This window comes from Neovison vison, chromosome 14 (assembly GCF_020171115.1).
Source record: "Neovison vison isolate M4711 chromosome 14, ASM_NN_V1, whole genome shotgun sequence".
Lineage (NCBI taxonomy): Eukaryota > Metazoa > Chordata > Mammalia > Carnivora > Mustelidae > Neogale > Neogale vison.
Window position 1 is genome coordinate 28146598 of NC_058104.1, and position 21068 is coordinate 28167665.

The 21068-nt window shown below is 49.5% G+C and overlaps 1 protein-coding gene across 1 annotated transcript in view; it reads left to right on the forward strand.

Moving 5' to 3' along the window:
• Positions 1-21068, forward strand: part of LOC122896121 (nodal modulator 1) — a 55132-nt gene that overhangs the window by 13088 nt on the left and 20976 nt on the right. The window contains exons 8-20 of the mRNA XM_044234112.1: positions 310-447; positions 767-856; positions 3548-3653; positions 4062-4212; positions 8554-8728; positions 10370-10511; positions 11749-11880; positions 12905-13041; positions 14538-14625; positions 15904-15967; positions 16977-17072; positions 19648-19866; positions 19957-20039. Of these exons, the coding sequence (XP_044090047.1) occupies positions 310-447; positions 767-856; positions 3548-3653; positions 4062-4212; positions 8554-8728; positions 10370-10511; positions 11749-11880; positions 12905-13041; positions 14538-14625; positions 15904-15967; positions 16977-17072; positions 19648-19866; positions 19957-20039 (1621 nt within the window). The remainder of the gene's footprint in view (positions 1-309; positions 448-766; positions 857-3547; positions 3654-4061; positions 4213-8553; positions 8729-10369; positions 10512-11748; positions 11881-12904; positions 13042-14537; positions 14626-15903; positions 15968-16976; positions 17073-19647; positions 19867-19956; positions 20040-21068) is intronic.

Below are 21068 nucleotides of genomic sequence, written 5' to 3' on the forward strand. Positions count from 1 at the left end.
TTATTCTCTGAGTGGGTCAGCCACTTGCCCTTCCTGAGCTCCACTTTCTTGTCTGCAGAATGGCGACCCGTTGTAGCGAAGGACAGTGACGTCATTTTTTCCCCCAAGGAGTCTGTGCCAGTTTTTAACTTCTCAAACTGGAGTGTAGAAGTTGTCATTTGCTTTATCTCCACTACTATGCCTTGTTCAGAAATCTGTATTTTGTGATGTAAAACTTGCAAGAATTTTCCTGAAGCGTGACTCTTTGATAGTAATCAGAACATACGAATGAAAAAGGATGTCCTTTTCTTTTCCCCACCCTTGACATAGGATGTCTTGGGCTGCAACATCTCACCGGTGCCTGGCTTCCAGCCCCAAGATGAGAGCCTCGTGTATTTGTGCTACGCAGTCTCCAAAGAAGATGGCTCGTTCTCCTTCTATTCCTTGCCAAGTGGGGGCTATACTGTGGTGAGTGGAGATTGGGGTTTTCTGTATGTTTCAGACACTTAAGACACAGCAAGAGTCAATGCCATTTGAGCATTAAGAGGAATAAATGATTGGCCTGCAGTTGTGTGACCATTTTTAGTGTAGTTATTTAGGATGAGACTGACCCTTCAGTAGTGGCTGCAAAAAGTTTGGGCCTTCCTCTTTTACGATCAGCAGCAGTTACGATTAATAGTTTCGCTGGGCTCGCCTCGAACCCCTTGTCGTTTGTGGCCTGCTGGGTCGATTATTACTATTGAATCATATTGTGGGCTCTGAGTAACGGACAGACCCTTCCTTTTAGATTCCCTTCTATAGAGGGGAGAGGATTACCTTTGATGTTGCTCCTTCCAGACGTGACTTTACGGTGGAACATGACAGCCTGAAAATTGAGGTAAGACCTCCCTGTCTTCTGGAGGGACAGGTGTTTGAGTTTCCCAGCCTTGGGCACCGGTGTTGCAAACATGTTTGAGAAGAAGACAACTAATGTTTTATCTAGAAGGGCTGGGCCGTGGGAGAAAACCACAGTCTCGTGCTGTGTTCCAGTTTAGCCGGGATCCACTCTCATGTAATTTCTCCACGTGGAGAAGGTGGAGCCCGAGTTACAGCTGCTTTGTTCAGTGAACAGTGTTTATTGAGTGCCAGTGTCAGACATGAGGTACTGTTCCAGGGGTGGGTGGGCAGTGGGGACCCAGAAAAGCACAAATTTCTGTTGTTTTTTTTTTTCTGGCGTTCCAGGGCCGAAAGAGACAATACGCTTATAAATAAATAAATTAGGTGTATTAGAAGGTGTTCTGTAGAAAAATAAATGAGAAAGGAGGTGACACACTTCCCAGTTGAGACAGGTTGCAGTCTTCCTGGGTGCTCTCAGGAAGTCCTCCCCATGAAGGTGACGTTTGAGCGACCAGCTGCTGGGAGAGGGGGAGAGGCGGGGTGCCGCACTGCCATCTATGGGAAGAGTGTTTAAGACGGAGGGAGTGATAGGTGCAAAGATCCTGGGGCCGGAGTGCGCCCAGAGGGTGTGGGGAACCCCAAGGAGGCCAGAGTGGCTGGCTAGGAGGGCATGAGGCAGGGAGAGATGATGGGGCAGATCATACAGGACCTGATGGGCCACTCTGTGTGCAGTTCTGAAGGGGAGCGATGCGAGCCTTTGGGTGCCATGTTGGGAAGAGGTTGGCAGGGGCAAGGTGTGAGCGAGGGACCAGTTAGGAGGCTGTCGCCGGAAACCAAGGCGAGCTGAGAGCTCGGGCTCCAGGGAAGGGGAGTGAGAGGTGGGGTGACGGATGGAGTGGTGCATGGCCTGGCAAACTCCCTAGATCCAGAATAAGACAGCGAGTGTGTTTTCTCTTGCATTTATATCCTTAATTACAGGAGTAGAGAATGGTTACTGTAGAAAATTTGCCAGATAGAGCAAATTCCCCAAAGAAAATAAGTCTTTCATAAATGGACCTCCCAGTGTTACAGTTATTGAAAAAAATTAGATTTTAATCGCTTTCTTTTAATGTTGCATCTGAAAGCACTGCGTTGAAGTAGCTGCATTTGGTAGGAACAAGCTTTTAGGTCATGCACTCGTGGGGTTCTCATGGCTTTTTTAGGGTTCTGTAAAGTGCCTGATGGTTTTGTGCACACTGGACATGGGTGCGGGTGAGAAAGTGTCCTTGCTTGCTTCAGGGGACTTGCATGGAAGGATGGGGGCAGGGGAGCCGTGAGGGGCATTCCCAGATCTCGACCAAACACCAGTTTCTAAGCAGAGACATGAATGAAATTTCAGGGAGCAGCGTGTAAGCGGCATGAGGTCAGGCGCATCGGGAATGCCTCATTCTTCACGTATTTCTGATGTGACTTAGTGCCTGGCATGGGGTAGGTGTCTGCTCACAGTAGTTGTTGACTGGAGAGAGGAATCAGTACGTCAATAAACCACGTCTTTGTAGAAGGATCAAGAAGGGCTACGTGGATTTTTAAAAACCCATTTAATTCTGAAGAAGTTCTCTCAAAGACTTTTGTATGTCTGCATGCATCCATGCATTCATTCATTCATTCATTCATTCGTGAGTGAGTGCGTGATTTGTTCAGTGCCTGCTGTGTCCCAGCTGATTAAGACATGAAAGGTCACTATGTTCATGGAACCTACATTCTAAAAGGAGGTAGACGAACAATAAATCAAACAAGGACATTGCGGGTATTGGTAAAAGTTTAATGAAGCTAATAAAAGAGGCTAGTGTCATAGAAACTGAGAGGCTGGGATGAGAGGCAGTGGCAGAGGCCCCTGAGATGGGATGGATAGTCAGGGAAGGCCTCTTGGGGGTGGCGGTGGTTTGAGCTGAAACCCGAGTGATGAGAAGGAGCAGCCCCCTCCCCAAACTTCTCCATGTGTGGAAGAGAGCTCTCTAAGCCGAGAGGGCAGCTGGTGTGCGCACGCATGTGGTCACCTTGGGGACCCAGAGATCAGGGTGGCTGGACCAGAGTGACCCCGGATAGAGCAGAGCCATGGCGCTCACGAGTGGGAGCACAGACACCGGGAAACCAAGCCCAGAGCCCCGTGGTGAGTGAGGAAGGTGGCCTAGGTGGAGTGAACAAGGACGACTCGAATTCGGGTTGTGGTGGCAGCAGATTTGACACCTTGCAGGGTGGGGTGGGAGGCATAGGATGGATTAAGGTTGGGAGTGTGGGCAGGGGTCCCAGGTGACGCTGTGGTTTGGGGTCGGGAGATAGGAGGGTGGTACGGTTCCCCGGAATGGGGGCATCTGGAGGGGAGGAGGCACGATGGCAACAAGGGGAGTGGGAGCGGCCCTCTCAGGTTTGACCCTGTGATCTTTAACTGGGGGAGTAAGCCTGTAGATCCTTTTTATTCAGTGATTTGACAAACTTGTATGTGTTGAGAGTAGAGGAACACAGACAGAGCCCTGGGGAGAGCGCAGTGGTGTGGGAGCAGCATGACCTGGGGGCACTGGGGGAGCTGGGAGGGGGTCTGGCTGGCCTGCGGGGCTCCAGAGGGGGTGGCCGTGCAGGGCAGCAGCGTGCGTGAATAAGGAAGGCTTTGGCGCTCGGGCACGTGTGAACCTTCTTCCTGTTCTTCATCTTCCAGCCCGTGTTCCATGTCATGGGATTCTCCGTCACCGGGAGGGTCTTGAATGGACCCGAAGGAGAAGGTGTCCCTGAGGCAGTTGTCACTCTGAATAACCAGATCAAAGGTTGGCAGCCACATTAATCCCCGAAACTCTTTCCCGCTTGATCATGGAAAGAATTGGAAAGGAGACAGTCTTTTTTTTTTTTTTTTTTTAATTTTATATACTTACTTGATGGAGAGAGAGAGAGTGCACAAGCAGAGGGGGAGTAGCAGGGAGAGGGAAAGGGAGAAGCAGGCTTCCCAAAGAGCAGGGGGAGCCCAATATGGGACTCAATATTGAGCCCAGGACTGTGGGATCGTGACCTGAGCTGAAGGCAGTCACCTAACCAACTGAGCCACCCAGGTGCCCAGAAGGAAACAGCCTTCATGACTGAAAATATGCCGACTTTTTGTTTCAAGTATTCTTGTGTAGATGGAGGGGTTGCGCAGTTGTGTTTGGCTCATCTTCCGTTTGCCTCTGTCTGTTTTACAGTCAAAACAAAAGCTGATGGCTCTTTCCGCCTGGAGAACATCACGACTGGGACATACACCATCCATGCTCAGAAAGAACACCTCTACTTTGAAACCGTCACCATCAAAATCGCACCGAACACGCCGCAGCTGGCTGACATCATCGCGACAGGGTGAGGGGTGTCCGGGTGTGGAGGTGCCAGGGTGCACGCTGGGGGAGGAAATTACCTTCAGTCTGACTGTGTCTTTCTGCTGAGGATCCACACCAGCTTTTAGAAACCTGTGAGAAGGTCAGGCTGGTCCCCTGAGAAAGATAGTTGCCAAGTCTTAGAAACAGAAGGTACATGTGGCCGCTTAGGGAACATGATCTTGCTTCAGAGTTAACAGGGGTCTAAGTTAGAAGAAGAGCTCTTGTCTGACCTCCCATCAGTAAGACCTTCCGTGTCTTAACTCTTGACTTTCGCAGATAGTGGAGTTGCTTGAAAGAAAGTTTGTCCTAAGTTGTGTCTGGTCATTGCGACAGCTCTTCCTGCTTTCTCCACTTACTGTGAGGACAGGAAGGGACATCCGGTGGTTGAGTTTATGTAGTTTTCTCCTACAGTGGTACCGTGTGGTGCAGAGAACCCAGACCTCATCGCTGGATCTCAGCTCCTTCTCACTGCTGCGTGTTACACACCCTGTAGCATGGGCTTGCCGCCATCTCTCCAAGACGGCCCCGGGTGCTCACTGAACTCTAACTTGAGCCGGGGTAGGGCCGGGGTAGGGCCTTCCTGGGGAGCCGGGGTGGGGCCTTCCTGGGGAGAGGCAGCATGAACAAGGCACGCAACCTAGAGCAGCATGGTGTCTGTGGACAGCGGCATACGATTCAGTGTCGTGGGGCAGGCCAAGGAATGTGACTGGGCTGGAGGGCCAGGTCTCAGAAGTTCTTTAACCATGCCCCACTGGAAGAACGGGGCTTTCTCCCCCAGGAGGCAGGGGGCCGGCCAGTGATCCATTTTGAGCCTGGAGGTGACATGGTTAGATTTTTATTTGCAGAGAGGCTCCCTGGCAGCAGTGGCGGGAGATGACTCTGAAGGGGACAAGACTAGGATGCAAGGGGCATGAAAACAGACTTGTTGAGGGCTTGCCTGATAGGGAAATCAGGGGCGGGTTGGAGAAGTATTTAGGGGTTCCCAGATGGAGAAGCAGGGGGGCTGTGGAGTCCTGGCTGCAGGCCCGGAGAGGAGCTGAGGGTTCAGCAGGACCACTAGGTGGCGCTCTTCGACAGATGCCTGGACAGATTGAGCGGGGGGGCTGCCAGGTAGCTGGAACCTTAGGGGTGTCAGCAGGTAGAGTTAGAACAGTAGGCCAAAGATGCCGGGGTGTGAGGGCTGGCCTTGGGAGGATCCAGGCAGTGGGTTTTAGGTATAAGGTTGCGCCTGACTGTCAGGGAGGCCCAAGAGCTGAGTCCTGAAAGCATACTGTCGGTTATTGAGGAGGCATTGTTGACGTTTTCTATAGACAAGCAGGGGTCGAGGTCAAGGATTCTGCGACAACTGGGTGATTAGGAAGTACGCTGGTGGAACCCAGTACTTTGTCTCTGTTGTGATGGGGCTCAGAAAACCACTTTGGATTTACTCCCTGCCTCCTTTTCCTTCATAAACCTTTTTGAGCAACTCCTCAGGGTGAGGAACCGTGACAGAGGCTGGGTGTGTAGCAGTGAACCCAACTAGCATGACAGAGACGGGGCTTTTGTCTTCCTGGGGAGACAGACTTGGGCTGAGTATCGTGAATTCTGGTAAGTGTGCAGGGAAGACGGCCGGGGCCCTCACTGGGTCTCTGAGCCGAAGGGACTCCGTTAGCTAAGTGAGGCATTTCCCAGGCAGCAGGAACAGCATGTTCCAAGGCCTCGAGGGGAGGGAGAGGCGCTTTCTGGAAGGCGGCCAGTGTGGCTGAAGGACCTGGTGAGGTTGGAGAACCTGTAGTCGGGTTGTGGAGGGGGCCTTTCCCCCCCGCAAAATGGAATGGAGGCAAAGGAGCTATAGGCATCGGGGCGTTTTCAAAACAACAATTTTTTTTTTCTCCCGTGGCTTCTGTGTGGGAAGAGATTGCAGGGGGGCCAGGGTGTGAGTGGAGGGACTCGAGGGAAGGTTGTGACAGTGTCTGGAAGAGACGTAGTGGTGGTGGGCCCGGGGTGCAGCGGAGGGGGGGGCGAGAGAAGTAGACGCGTCTGCTGGTGATGTGGGGAGGGAGTCGGTAGGCCCTGTGCTGCGGGGGTCCCAGATTTCTTATTTGAGTAACTGTGTATGTGGAGGAGATGCTGTTTGTGGACATGGGGAACTGGTGTATTCATTTTTTTCCTTGAAGTGGAATATTTGGGTCAAAGAAAGAAGAACCATACTCATTGAGCATTTTTGGGAAAATTCGTTTCCCTTTTGGGCCAACGTAGTGCATGCCTTTTAATTCATTCATATTTCTTACCTAAAAAAAAAAAAAAATCCCAATTTATCTGGGAAGGAAGTGCTTTGACTTTTGTCCAAAAGATTATGAGAAGAGAGTAATCTCTTCTCACAATGCACCAGAATTTTGAATTCCTATCCATAAACGTATTAAACCCCAATGAAGGAATTTGTTGACACGAATCACTTTTTAAGGGATTCAGCAGAAAAAACACTGTCCTACCAGCTTCTCAGTTTATTTTTTAAACTAAAACCAGCATACATTCGAGGTTGGGGTAACTGGATACTTCTCTTTGAGAGTATGAGCTCAAACAGGCCGGATTGTTAAAATATTAGAGAAGCAGAGAGGTTCAGCTTGGAACAAACAAGACGACACTCCCTGTGACATGTACACAAATCGAGAGAATATGAAAAGTCCTCAAGAATAACTCCTCAGCATTCCCTTTCTGTCCTTTGACTCTAAGTGCCCAGAAGAGGAAAATGAGAGCCAAGATGTGTGCCTTCAAATCTGTATTACAGGCCGGCACACTTTCTCTGTAGAGGGCCCGAGAGTAAATACCTGCAGGCTTCAGACGGGCTATGCGGCCTCTATGACCAAACCCAGTATAGCCAGTTCGTATGTGGACAGGCATAGCTGTGTTCCCATTAATCTTTATTTAGAACCTTGAAATGTGATTTTCATATGATATTTATATGTCAGGATATTATTATTCTTTAGATTTTCTGCCCCCTCTTAGCCCTTCAGAAGTATGGAAGTAGGGGCACCTTGGTGGCTCAGTCAGTTGGGCATCCGACTGGGGATATTGGCCGAGGTCGTGATCTCAGGGTCATGAGATCAAGCCCTGCGTCAGGCTCCTTACTGAGGAGGAGTTTGCTTAAGACTCTCTCTATCCCTTTTCCTCTTCCCACTCCCGCCTTCTCCCCCCTAACCCCAAAATGATGGAGGTAAAAGTGGGAACAGCTTTCCTAGGCCATGGTCCTACAGAAATGGGTGGCTGGCTGGACCGAGCATGTGGGCCTTCATTCCTTACCCCCTGCTCAGGACTGTGAGCTTATGTGGCAGGCTGGTCACTGTACTCTAGTGAGGTGACTGGCTTGTCCTCATTCTCATATTTCACACGCACAGTCTCCCACCCCTTTATTGGTTTCCACCCCTTCCTATTTGCAGCAGGGTGGGAGTTCCGGCGTCGAGGGTAGCCTCTAATTATCCTGCATCGACGCTGCCTTTCCTTATCTTTCCATCACAAGAAGCAGCGGATTTTTATCCAAAATGATCTTGAAGATTAGAAAATAGAACCTTTCGCCGGCTGAGGATACAGGGGTGGCCTCCAGCTGTGGTTTCTTTTTACACTACAACACGTGAGCAGCTCCAGAGTGGAGCTCGTCCCTTGAGGCTGACAGTCTCTGTTGATCTTTCCCAGCTTGGGGACTTGCCTGTTACGTGCTATTCCACGAGCTCTTGGTGGCACCATGTACTCACGTGTCCGACTTGTTACCTGAATGGGGCCTCTCAGTCATAGGTCGCTTCTGTGCCTCCTTGCTCGTATGGAGTTCAGTTCTGGCTTTGGAATTATTTTAAACTTAATGACTTTTTCTGTTCCCATTGCCCTGATCGCTCTTGTCCACAAATTACATAGAATCCCAGGCGAGGAAGGCGTCTTAGATGCCCCCGCCCTGTTTCCCCTGGGTAGGGCCCGGGTTTTGAGGCTGCTGATGTGCTCAGCCCAAGGCAGCTGCACCAGTGATCCAGTTTACCTGGAGCATTGTTATCATCGACAGGTTTTCTGGAAATTGCTTTCGCAGCCAGGGATAACACCGGATGTCACCCACAACCCATAAACCACCCAGCCGTGGGCCTCCTCTGTGCCTTGTCCCTTATACAGAGAGAGGCTCAATCTTCCTTCCAGAGGTTGCTTTCTGAAGCTGGAGTCATCTGGGCTGTTTTCTGCCTCTTCATTAGGGTTAAACTAGTCCCCAGGAGCCGGGCAGGAAGAGGGATGCTTCATTCGGGCTAGTAAGTGCCTTTCCTGCGATAATTGAGTTCTCATGCTGGAATGAATGGTCCCCTTGTTGCAGGTTCAGTGTCTGTGGCCAGATATCAATCATTCGCTTCCCTGACACAGTCAAGCAGATGAGTAAATACAAAGTTGTCCTGTCGTCTCAAGACAAGGACAAGTCTTTGGTCACCGTGGAGACGGATGCTCATGGATCATTTTGTTTTAAAGCAAAACCAGGGGCCTACAAAGTCCAGGTATGATGGGTTTTGTTCTGTTTCAGACATTGGGGGAAAAAAGTGATTTTTAAAGGGTTATTATTAGCCAGATTGGGGTGTCAGAGGGAACATTTCTAGTCCCAGTTTCTTTCTTTCTTTTTTTTTTTTTTAATATTTTTAAAATTTATTTGACAGAGAGAGATCACAAGTACGCAGAGAGTCAGGCAGAAGAGAGAGGGGGGAAGCAGGCTCCCTTCTGAACAGAGAGCCCGATGCGGGGCTCGATCCCGGGACCGAGATCATGACCTGAGCCGAAGGCAGAGGCTTAACCCACTGAGCCACCCAGGCGCCTCTCTAGTCCCAGTTTCTTAGTTTGAGGACTTCACGTTCCTGCGCGTCACTATAGAGCAGACAGGCACCCAGTTTGGAAAGGGTACACAGGCCTCTTTTTTCCAGTCCTGATGTTTATTGGGAGTTAGCTCCAGCCTGCCAATCCCTCCTCCACCTTCTCAGGCTTTTGGCAACTGTAGAATTTCCCTGAGTCCCCAGATGAACCGTTTATTAGTGGCACGTCCACAGCGCATGGCTTCTGGTACCCAAAGCCAGAATAGAGCTGGTGTGTTTCTTCACCTCGCCCTGAATCGAGGATGGCCGGTCTGCCACCATCTGACTTCTCCATTGAGGCAGGTGGGAGACCTGGGGCAACCCTGGCCTATGGTCTCGCCATGAGGGTGAAGGCCGGAGCACAGTTGTGGGTGGCAGGCAAGAGAGAAGGCAGCCAGAGGTCAGCCCACGGAGCCTCAGGGCCATGGCCCTGCCCGCAGGGTAGACTGTGTCTCAGTGGAGCTCAGTCTCGTGTCTGTCCAGTTTGTCCCTGACAAAGGGCAGGTGAGGGGACGGAGAGAGCTGGAAAGGGCCACCCGCCCCCCCCCCGATGGTGCTCTCCTCTAGGGCACATGAGAACCCCCCCATGAGTAGATGGGGTAGGAGGGGAGTGGTTTCCCTGCTTCTGCCGAATACAGCACTATCTGTTCTTTGCTCCTTTACCAGGCAGCCAGCTCTTGTGAGGCTGGCCTTTGATAAGCCTTTGGAAACCCTTTCGAAGCATGAAGATCTTTTCCAGGGAAGGGCAGCTTTGGGGTGTAATCTTGATTAGGGAGGGCGTAGGTGACCTCTGCCCTCTTCCCCAGTCCCTCTTCTTAGCCTAAGGAAGAACATAGAAGAAAAAGAGGAAAGTGGCTTAATTCTTCTAGGGGGACATCCATGTTGCGTTGACAGGTTCAAAGCTTATGTCACGTGCTCGCTTCGGCAGCACATATACAAAGCTTATGTCACGAGTGATCTCAAACCAGGAGAGGGTTCTGGGTCTTAGTGTGGTTTGCACACAGTGTACAGATGACTGATGACAGCCCTTTGTGTCTGTGAGGTTATGCCAGATAGACTTTCATGCCCTTGGTGGCAGGGCTGAAGGCTAGTTCTTTTGTATCTGAGTAGAAACACGTTTCCTTCCCATGGCCCGTTTCAGGATTGGTTGTGATTATAAGACTAGGCGTAGAAGTGAACCTCTGTCTGTCCTCTAAGTACTTAGCCTTGGGCCTGGGTGAACGTTCTGGTGCACTGTAGGTGCAGGGAGCCGCAGCCTTGACACAGACACTGATGTTATCCTGTGTGTCCCTGCAGGTGATGGTTCCTGAGGCGGAGACCAGAGCAGGGCTAACCTTGAAGCCCCAGACGTTCCCTCTTGCTGTGACCGATAGGCCCGTGATGGACGTGGCCTTTGTGCAGTTCTTGGCATCAGTTTCTGGGAAAGTCTCTTGTTTGGGTAAGATGTCAGTTAAAACTGAGAACAAATAGTTTCGGAGGGATTTCGGTGAGTTTTTTCCTGTTGGGCAGTGTTCAAGGTGAATGCCAAAACCACACCTGGAAATGGTTTTCAAGTCCGGTTTGAGAGTGGTTCTTTGAGTAAGTGCCACACAGCGAGTCACTGGAAACGTTTCCCTTGAAGTATTTTTGCTTTGGCTCCTAAGAGAACACATGGGTTTTTTCCCAGCTCTGTCACTTCCCAGCTGTGAGACAGTAAGCTCAGCCTCAGTTTTTTCTTCTGTAGAATGGGAATACTACAGCTCTCAGAGGGTCTTAGAGAGGCTTTAATACAGCCACGTCAGGCAATGTGGCACGGATGTTAAGAACAGAGAGTCTGAAATCAGACTGCATGGTCTTACTTCCTTGCTGTGTGACTTGGAGCAAGTTACTTAACCTCTCCGTGCCTTGAGTCTTTCATCTGTACTACGCAAGAACAGTGACAGTACCTGCCTTGCAGGGTGGTTGTGAGGAGCGAAGGAATTAGTGTCTGTATGGCATGTGTGAGGGCCTGGGACATAGCGAGAGCCATATAAATCTTTTCTCTTATGAGTAATATTAATACGATGACAGAGGGCCCAGTTCTGTGCCTGGAATGAAGTGGGTTTTCAGTGATGTTCTGTCTTCTTTCTCTCTTTTTCTCTGGCTTCTTCTTCTTCTTTTTTTAAAGAGTTTATTTATTTATTTGACAGAGATTACAAGTAGGCAGAGAGGCAGGCAGAGAGAGGGGGGGAAGCAGGCTCCCCTCTGAGCAGAGAGCCCGATTCGGGGCTTGATCCCAGGACCCTGGGATCATGACCAGAGCCAAAGGCAGAGGCTTTAACCCACTGAGCCACCCAGATGTCCCGTGGCTTCTGGTGCTCCATGAATACTTCTTCCCTCATTTCACCATCCATCTGACATCGCAGGTGGCTCTGTAATATTGTTTTGCCTCTCCTGGCTTCTGTGCTCGCACAGGGGTTTTCAGTAAATGACGGGGTGGCTTTCACTGTTGGTGGCTCCATTGTTGGGTACTGATGACCTGCATAGTGGGAGGTGTCTTAGGGCTGAGCAGATGCATGCTGGCAGGAAAGGAAGCCTGCTGTCGGTGCGCTTTGGGACATAAGCGGTGGCCAGCCACACCCAGAGGTGGAGGGTTCAAAACTGGGCTGTAGCTGGTGAGGGCAGCTGCCTGAGGTGCTCCTGTCTCTGTTCTGCAGACACCTGTGGTGACCTGCTTGTGACGCTGCAGTCCCTCAGCCGCCAGGGCGAGAAGCGGAGCCTCCAGCTCTCCGGCAAGGTCAACTCAATGACGTTCACCTTTGACAACGTGCTGCCCGGAAAATACAAAAGTAAGACCCAAAGGTGGCATCTCGCAGCCCTCATGTACTTCTTGTCTTTCAAAACTTCCCGAAATCCAGCTCTCAATTTGCATTTCAGCTCTCAGTTTGCATCCCAGCTGCATACCTTTACTTGTCTTCCTCAACCCTTGACCTTGAACGTGTGTTATTTAGCAGTGGGTGATAAGGCAAGAATTGCTGTTCCCTGCCCTCACTGCCACCTTGTCAGGACAACCCACGCGTGTCTTCTGTTTGGGGAGGGTGCCCTCATTCATGCCATTTTATTTCCAAGTGCATGAAAGAAGGACACTGGTGTCCTACCACTTAGCAGCTGTGTGGTCTCCCTGAGACTCAGTTTCGCCTCCTGAAATAGGAGTGATCCGACTTTCTGTAGAGGGCAGAACAAAATGAAATCGAGTGTGTATAGTGCCTGGGAAGCAGTAGGTGCCAGCCAGCACTGTTTCTCTTTTCCCTGCTGCTCTCAAGAAGTCACCCATGGGCTGTATTTCTGCTTTCTCGAAGCTCAGTTTGGAGCCACTGGCGGTGAATAGCTTACAAAGTAGGCTATTTTATCTGGGAAGTTATATTTTCTCTTCTGTCTGGTGTTGGCACTAGGGCAGGGGGCCCAACTGCCTGTTTTTATAAATAAAGTTTTATTCAAACACAGCCACACTTATTTGCTAATGTATTATCTATAGTTGCTTATATGCCGTGAAGGCAGAGTTGAATATTTGCACAACCTGCAGAGTTGAAAATGTGTATTTTCTGGCCCTTTACAGGAAATGTTTACTGCCCCCTAAATATCTTTACTTGTGAGTGTGCTCTTTAGACACCATCAAATTTCTTTCTTACCGATGGTAATGACCACCAGTTCCATTTTTCTCTTTAGTTCTTATTTTTTTCTAACCATTACTTATATGGTGTGTGTGTGCATGTATATGCACATACACATTTTAAAAAATTAAATCACTGTAATTTTTACTCAGGGAGGTGATGTGCTCTGTGCCCATGTGTGTCTGTGTTGTGGCTTTTCCAGTAAGCATCATGCATGAAGATTGGTGTTGGAAAAACAAGAGTCTGGAGGTGGAAGTTCTAGAAGATGACGTGTCAACGATTGAGTTTAGGCAGACGGGCTACATGCTGCGATGTTCTCTTTCTCACGCAATCACTCTGGTATGCCTGCCTCGTAAGGGTTCTCTTGTTTGGAAAGTGGGAAGGTACTGGCATGCAAAGGAGATTATAATCATAATTAAATCAAGTGGCCTTTTCTGCCCACCCCCCTTACCCCCATATTTAGGAAAGCATAGCCAGTGAGCTTTTGAAACCCCTTAGAGGAAGGATGCCTTTGTTTGGGAGATTTCCTTGTCCTGGCCCCAAATGAAATTCTAACTTTAATGAATGATTTGGGACAGCTGTAATGTGGAGCACATTAGTTTTTTGGTAGCCCTGGGATCATAATACTCACTTCTTGGGGTTTTAGTGAAGTTTAAGTAAATCTCTTCTGTGTTTGGTTTCCTTGGTGTATTCTGCTATTATTTTTGGTAGGTCCTGCCAAGTCAGTTTCTCTGGTATATTTATTCTGGGGCAAAGGACAGAGTGGCTTGGATCTTACGGTCTTGGTGATGGAGTCTCCCTAACAGTCAGTGCCCCCTGGGTTTCAGGGACGAGAACAGGTGTGTAGGCCTGTCTAGGTCCATTCATGAGTTTTTTAGAACTTTTTGGCTTCTGGTGATGGCACACATCATCGTCAGATTCCGATGGAGAAACTGAGGCAAGTGACAGTTAAGCCATGGCTCATGTTAGACCCTTGGAGCGATGGCAGCCTGTGTTTCCAGTGCCAGGTGACTGCCCTACCTGCTTCACAGTGGGGGCTCCCCAAGCAGTGTGGCTGCAGGCAATGGGTTTGTTGGTACCCAGCTGAGAGTAAGTGGTAGACAATTAAGGACGTCGTTTGTCCTTCAGCTCTTCAGCGGGTGTCTGTTTCCCTTCAGACGAGATCCACATTCCATAACAGTGGCCAGCAAGGCCCTTCCCTCACCCCCAGCCCCCTACCTCACTCTCCACCTCGCTGCCTGGTCTCTGGCACGCCAGCCTTCTCTCCATCTCCACACCGGGCTCATTCCTTCTCTGGGCCTTTGCACATGCACTTCCCTCTGCCTGGACCACTGCATCTTCTCCAGCAGTGCGTGTGGTTGGTTTTCTGTCATCATTCAGGCTACAGCCCAAATGCTGCCTGCTCAGGAGAGATCCTGCCCTCAGTCCAGCCAGCTGAGATGTCCCTGCCACGCTTCTGCTCTAGCTTGCTTCCCTGGCTGTTTTTGCCCACTGCTCTATTACTTATTAACTGAAATCTCATTTATTTGTTGACCACATTGATTTTCTGTCTTCCTGTATTAGAATATAAGCCCCCTGAGAGCAGGAGCCACGTCAGCCACCAAAGCCCAGCCCCGGGCTTGTCCCATAGCAGGTGTTCAATAAATATTAGTTGATTGAATGAAAAGCACGTTTTTGTGGGAAGTTTTTGAAGGTTTTTAATTTTCCTATGGCACTCAACTGCTCAAATGATTAATGGCTAAAACACATGACTGGTTCAGAAACAGAAATATTATTAATCATCTTAGTGTCTTCATCTCCCCTAGTAAGTCATTGTATTGGCTTTGGTCTCTTAGGAATTTTATCAGGATGGAAATGGACCTGAGAACGTGGGGATTTATAACCTCTCCAAAGGAGTCAACCGATTCTGCCTGTCCAAGCCTGGTGAGTCTGGAAGGATTGATGGGCTCTGAGTTGGAGAATGGAAAGGCACCGAGGATTGTGATAAAGGCCTTTTTTTCCTCCCTGGGTCCTGTTTGCGTCAGACTATCAATTTTGGTTGTGGTTGTACCCTGGTTTTTCTGTCTCTTTCCTCTGGAGGAAGTGGTATTTCGGCTCAGAGAATTAGAGCCGGGGGTCTGGAGAGCATTCCTGGTTTCCAGGATTCGAATTGGGTAGAGGCAGCTGGGGCCTTTCCCCTCGAGAGATACTATACCGTGGGCCAGTGACCTCTCCTTAAGAGTGATCTTTTGAAGATAAGAGTTGGATCATCTCCCACCTTGCTTAAAATCCTTCAGTGGCCTCTCTCCCTTTGGAACAACTTTACTGAGGTGCCATTTTAGACCATAAAATTCACTCATTTACAACACACAAAAAAAAATCCGTTCAAGGATTTCAGTAAACCTACCCAGTTATGCGAGCATAACCAGAGTCTGGTTTATAGTATTTCGTCACCTGGTGATACTCTTCATGTACGTTTCCAGTAAAGGTCTGCTCTAAGCCCCAGGCAGCCACTTACCTATTTTCCGTGTCTATGGATTGGCCTTTTTTGGACATGTCATATACGTGCAATCACAGCAGAGGTACTTGGAACTCATTTCAGGTTTTAGTAGGAAGCATGGCCACCAGATGGGTTAGTGACTGTTTTGGGGAATAAATCGTGAGGATTCAAATCTTCCTGAAACTGACTGTATTCCTCCAGCAAACGACTTAGCTGTTACCCCGTCTAAGTTCATGGCGTACAAGTGTCCTCTGCAATCGTTCCATAAATTTCTGGGCCTTTCTCTGCTCCATGCCCCATTTTAGGAATATTTCTAGGAAGGAGGTCAGGCTGAGTGTAAGAAGGTGGTTATCTCTTGGATCTCTAACAGAATCTGTTAAGTGGAAAATTCTCGGTCTCACTTGCGGTAGAAATGGTAGAAATGTGTTTCCTGTTCTCCGTGTGCACATCCCTGTTAGCTTGGTCTGGGCAGTTGAAACTAATGTGAGCCGTTCAGTTATGGAAAATGAAATCCTGAGCTTGTGAGGGGTCAGGAAATGGACCAGGTCGTTGTGAAGAAGCAGCCGGAGGCAGCGGAAAAGGGATCTGGGATCTCATTACTGTACATCTGCTGTGTGTTTTGTGTTCGAGTGAGAGGTGCTGCCTGTGGATTTTCAGTGCTGGACATGCCCAGGGTGATAGACACCCTCCTCTGAACGTGACTTCTGATTTCCTGGCTGCAGGTGTGTACAAGGTGACCCCTCGCTCCTGCCACCGGTTTGAGCAAGCGTTCTACACCTACGACACGTAAGCTGGGTGGTCACCGCCCGTGGTGTGTGTGAGCCTCTGGAGGAGAGTAGGCGCGCACCTCTTCTTCAGTTATTTCTGAAAACCAAAAGGAGATTTTTTTCCTGTATTTTTTCTGGGAGAGGTAAAATTAGGTATTAAAAAGAATTTCCACGTAAGGATTTTAAGACACTTAGATAAATTATTGTTGTTGTTGTTGTTATTTTTAGAAAGAGAGTGAGAGTGTAAGCAGAATATGGGGAAGGGCAGAGGGAGAGACAGAGAGTCCTAAGCAGACTCCATGTCCAATGCAGAGCCCGACACTGGGCTCAATATAATGACCCTGAGATCATGGCCTGAGCCGAAATCAAGAGTCGGGCGCTTCACTGACTGAGCCACCCAGGCCCCCTGACACTTGGATAAATTATTGAGTAAATGGAGTTGAGATCTCTTTCCTTGAAATTCTATAAACCCAGGACGGAAGGCTGAAGTTTTCAAGTGGCGTAACTTTCTTGGTTAAATCCTCTAGCCTTCACTGATGGGAGTTTCTCAAACTCCAGCCTCCTGTTTTTACATTTCTTAAAAACGCTGGAGGGTTTCACTGGGAATTGAAGGTGTCAAATTTTGGAGCAGAAAATTAGTTTATTCTTTCTTTCTTTCTCTTTTAAAGATTTTATTTATTTATTTGACAGAGAGAGATCACAAGTAGGCAGAAAGGCAGGCGGAGAGAGAGAGGAAGAAGCAGGCTCTCCGCTGAGCACAGAGCCTGATGTAGGGCTTGATCCCAGGACTCTGAGATCATGACCCAAGCCGAGGGCAGAGGCCTAACCCACCGAGCCCCCAGGCACCCCTAGTTTATTCTTTAAAACACTGATAGGCATGTCAGGAGTACCTCACCTGAAACTTAGAGCAATTCTGTGTAGTATATTTCAGGGTCCAAACGGTTGCCCATAAAGGGTGTGTCTCTGATCCATCCTTTGAGAACAACTAGGTGATGTTACTGGTGTTTTCTTCTCTCTTTGATTTATAGGTCGTCACCCAGTATCTTGACGTTGACAGCCATTCGCCACCATGTCCTTGGAACTATCACCACTGACAAAATGATGGATGTCACTGTGACGATCAAGTAAGACTCGTGCTCCGCGGTGGCCTGAGCACAGGGGGGTGGTGGACGAGGCCCGGGGACTTCTCCAGCAGACACTCTGGAAATTATTTTTGATTTCTTATCTCTAGGTTTGTGTACAGACGGCCTTTCCTCTTACAGGACATAGCCGTAAATTCACCATAGCCTTGATCTCTCCTTTTATGATTCCGGAATTAACTGTGGATTGAGGGAGAGCCTTCTGACAGCTCGTTTCTGTGCCTTAAATTTCTGTTTGAACCCTTTACACTTCCTGGCTCAGCTAAGGGGGAAAAATTCTCTACCTTGTTCGCTGTATTTCAAGTGTTTTAGGAAATTCAGAGAAATTGCCTGTTTTTCTTGAGACCGTTTCTTGAAGGCTGGGCAAGTAGAGATGGCACCTGATTTATGAAGGATCATGAGGGAGAAGGTATATGAAAGGCAGTCCTTCACCGAGGGTCAGGTTCATGCGAACGTCATCTTTGAGAGGAATTTTACGGTGTGGCGAGGTGCGTCTGACACCCTAATTTTCTCGAGAAACAAAAGAATTTTGGCCACGTGACTATCTTTGTGAGAGAGCATGGAAACCTGAGTAACTTTTTTCCCCTCCTTACGTTAAGTGACCTTCTTAGCTGTGTCTCCATCTCTCTGTCCACTGCCTTTTCTCCTTGTCCTCCTGCGCCAAAAGTGTTTGTGGAGAGTCTTTGGTGTTCAGGGCCAGCCCCTGCATATGTGGGACTTAGAAGCCACAGGGGACACAGACGGTTGTCCGGGTGTTGCACACAGAACTGTGAGGTTGCATCTGCGATGAGGGCTTTGTATTGGGCCCTGTGAGGATGGGGGCGGCCCGCAGGGGAGGCAGGCCAGTAGCCCCAGCCCGTGTTAAGGGTCTTTGCTTTATCCCATGGACACTAGGGGGTGTTTTAAGTAGGGGGGTGACTTTTTGCTTCAAAAAGCTCCCACTGGCTGCTGAATGAACAGGTAGAAGCAGCTCACGGGTGGACATCCCTTGAGGCAGGAGTCCCGGTAGGCACTGATGGGGGTTCAGCCAGACAGATGGTAGTGGGCTGGGGGGCAGCGGGCGGCCGGGAGGGCTGTTGAGCAGATGGAACCGACAGGACGTGGCAATGCACCGAGCAGTGGGGTCAGGAGGGACGTGTGTCGGGGACAGCCCTTGGCTGCTGGCTGAGGAGAGTGGATTGAAGGGCCCCACATCCCTCAGGGGAGCCAAGTGTCTCGGAGATGGACTTGGGAGTGTTTCTTGCAGACCCAGAACTGTGCCTGGTGCTGGAACAGCGCCTTTTGCTACGCTCCTGCTTGGAAAGTAGCAGTTACTGGTGGGACTAGAAATTCATGTTCTTACCAGTCATGACCCTGTCTTCTCTTATTTTCAGTCTTTATTGAATCCATTTTTGTAACCTCAGAGGGTGTTTTGTTTCATTTGCTTGTGCTGGGGATTGTATGAGATGCATGTGCCGGCGGGACATGGCTGCCTGGATCCCTCCCGGGGCTCTTGTGCTCGCTGTGTCCCACACTGGACTCCTGGTTGTTGCCCTCCACAGACCCAGTCTTTGTCATCTCTCAAGATGGTCCTAGACTCTTCCTTCTCCTGCGTCCCATACCCAACCAGTCCATGCGCAGATCCTTGGCTGTACAGTGAAATATGCCTGCCATCTTGTCCCTTCTCAGCACTTTGCCTACATACTCTCTCTTGTCTGGATCGTTGCTACAGCCATCGTCCCTGGCCTGTCTGCGTTCTTACTTCATGACGGTGTGTTTTCCATGCAGAAGGCAGAGTTCACCCTTTTGAAGTAGAGATCATGTCATGCCGTTCCTGTAGCTCCAGTGGCTCTCCGTCCCACCCCGAGTGGAATCGGGTTCACAAAAAGGCTTGCGAAGCCCTAGTCTGACACCTGCTCCATGGTGACCCTCTGACCCCTCTGATTCTTCCCTGGGTCCTTCTGCCCAGGCCGCCTCTGTCTTCTGGCTGTCTCCCCAAGAGAGCACTCTCCCAGGCTCCAAAGGCTTTGAACTTGCTATTTTCTTGCCCACCATGCTCCTTCACCAGGGAGCCCAGTGAAGAACAGCACCCGCATGTTCCCAGCACTCTGTCCTTCCTTCCATGCTGCTTTGTTTTTCTCTTGTACTTACCTGACATCATTGTCTGTTTGCCGTCTGCCTCTTCCCACCGGAATGCGGATTCCACACAGTCAGGGAATGTCTTCTGTCCAGCGCACCGGTTCTCTAGCAGAGTGTTCTCGGTTAGGGTTGAATGAAAAAAGACGGTGGTGTGCAAAGATTTGCACATCCTACAGGAAATCTGACACTTTTTTTTCAAGTCAAAATTACTTCATCCCAGTCGAGAGCTCCTAGATCTGCTGCCATCATAAAGAAGTTCAGTTTTTATTTTTTTAAGAAATGATTGGTATGTTTGAAACTGAACCGGAGTGTGTCACTGTGGTGGCCTTATAAGGGGGTTGGCTTTTTCACTTGTGGATGACTCCGTGTTGAAATGTCAGATTGCCACCAACTGCAGGGATAAGTGACCACCTGCTCTGGGCGGCTCCTTCCTTTCTTCCAGATCTTCCATTGACAGTGAACCCGCCTTGGTCCTAGGCCCCCTGAAGTCTGTGCAGGAGCTGCGGAGGGAGCAGCAGCTGGCTGAGATTGAGAGCCGCAGGCAGGAGCGGGAGAAGAACGTCAAGGAGGATGTGGGGGAAGGGAGGACCAAGCCCCCTGTCCAGGAGATGGTAGAGGAGCTCCAGGGCCCCTTCTCCTATGACTTCTCCTACTGGGCGCGGTAAGCTCACTCTCTCCATTGCCCTCCGTTCTGATCGCCTTCCTAACGGAGGGCAGCACCAGCTGCATGGAATTATTTTCATTGTTTTAGGTCTGGAGAGAAAATCACTGTCACACCGTCGTCCAAAGAGCTGCTCTTCTACCCGCCTTCCATGGAAGCCACTGTCAGTGGAGGTAAGCGTCCACTCGGGGAGCCCGCGACACGACACGTCTCTGCAGCCGTTCCTTTACCTGCATTTAAAAACATTTCTGTGTATTTGTTCTCATGAAACCGTCTCTGTACAGCTTCTGAAATCCCCTTTGGCACAGAGCTGTGACTGCTTGGCGAGTGAGTGAGTGAATGGAAGGTCTTTGTCGATGAAAGTGACTCTGGTTATTAGAACTTGGGCCATCTTTCTGGAGAAGGACTACCAACTGTTTTCCCTGCATTTTTAGTTTGCCACCAAAAGGCAGGTGAAAAACAAAGCCGTTGCTTACTGAAATGTGAGCATTAGCCACCAGATGTCTGAACTCTTCGTGGTGTTTATACTTGTTGGTTGAAGGAGGGTTTTCTTCAGACCAGACAATTAGAATTATGGCTGGTGGAATATTTGTATTTTGGCCTCTGATCATTTCCTCCTTTTTTTTTTTTTTAAAGATTTTATTTATGTATTTGATTCAGAGAGAGAGATCATAAGTAGGCAGAGAGGCAGGCAGAGAGGGAGAGGGAAGCAGGCTCCTTGCTAAGCAGGGGGCCTGATGTGGGGCTCGATTCCAGAACCCTGAGATCATGACTTGAGCTGAAGGCAGAGGCTTAACCCACTGAGCCACCCAGGAGCCCGCTGATCATTTTGTCTAACATTATGGGTTCATTAGGTCCTGGGCGTTGACGTGATCTGTGTTTGGAAGGAGGGTGTACTGAATAGTGTGGCTTCCCTGCGGGCAGCCCATTTGGGGTGAACTCCTACCTCAGGTCCAGTTGCATAGCCTCTTATCTGCCAGAAAGGCCTTCTGACAACAGAGAGAGGGGTAGTAAGAACCCAGCCTTTGTCAGATTTATCTGCTGACATTCCCAGTCATTGAGCAAGACCTTTCAAGGATAGAGGCTTGGGTTCCCCGATTCTTGTGGTTTCTGTTAAATCTTAAACAACCTTATTTGGAGCTAGTTTCAGATACCTCCGTTTCAGGCCCCTCTTTAGTGGGAAGCCCCCAGCCAGAATGCCC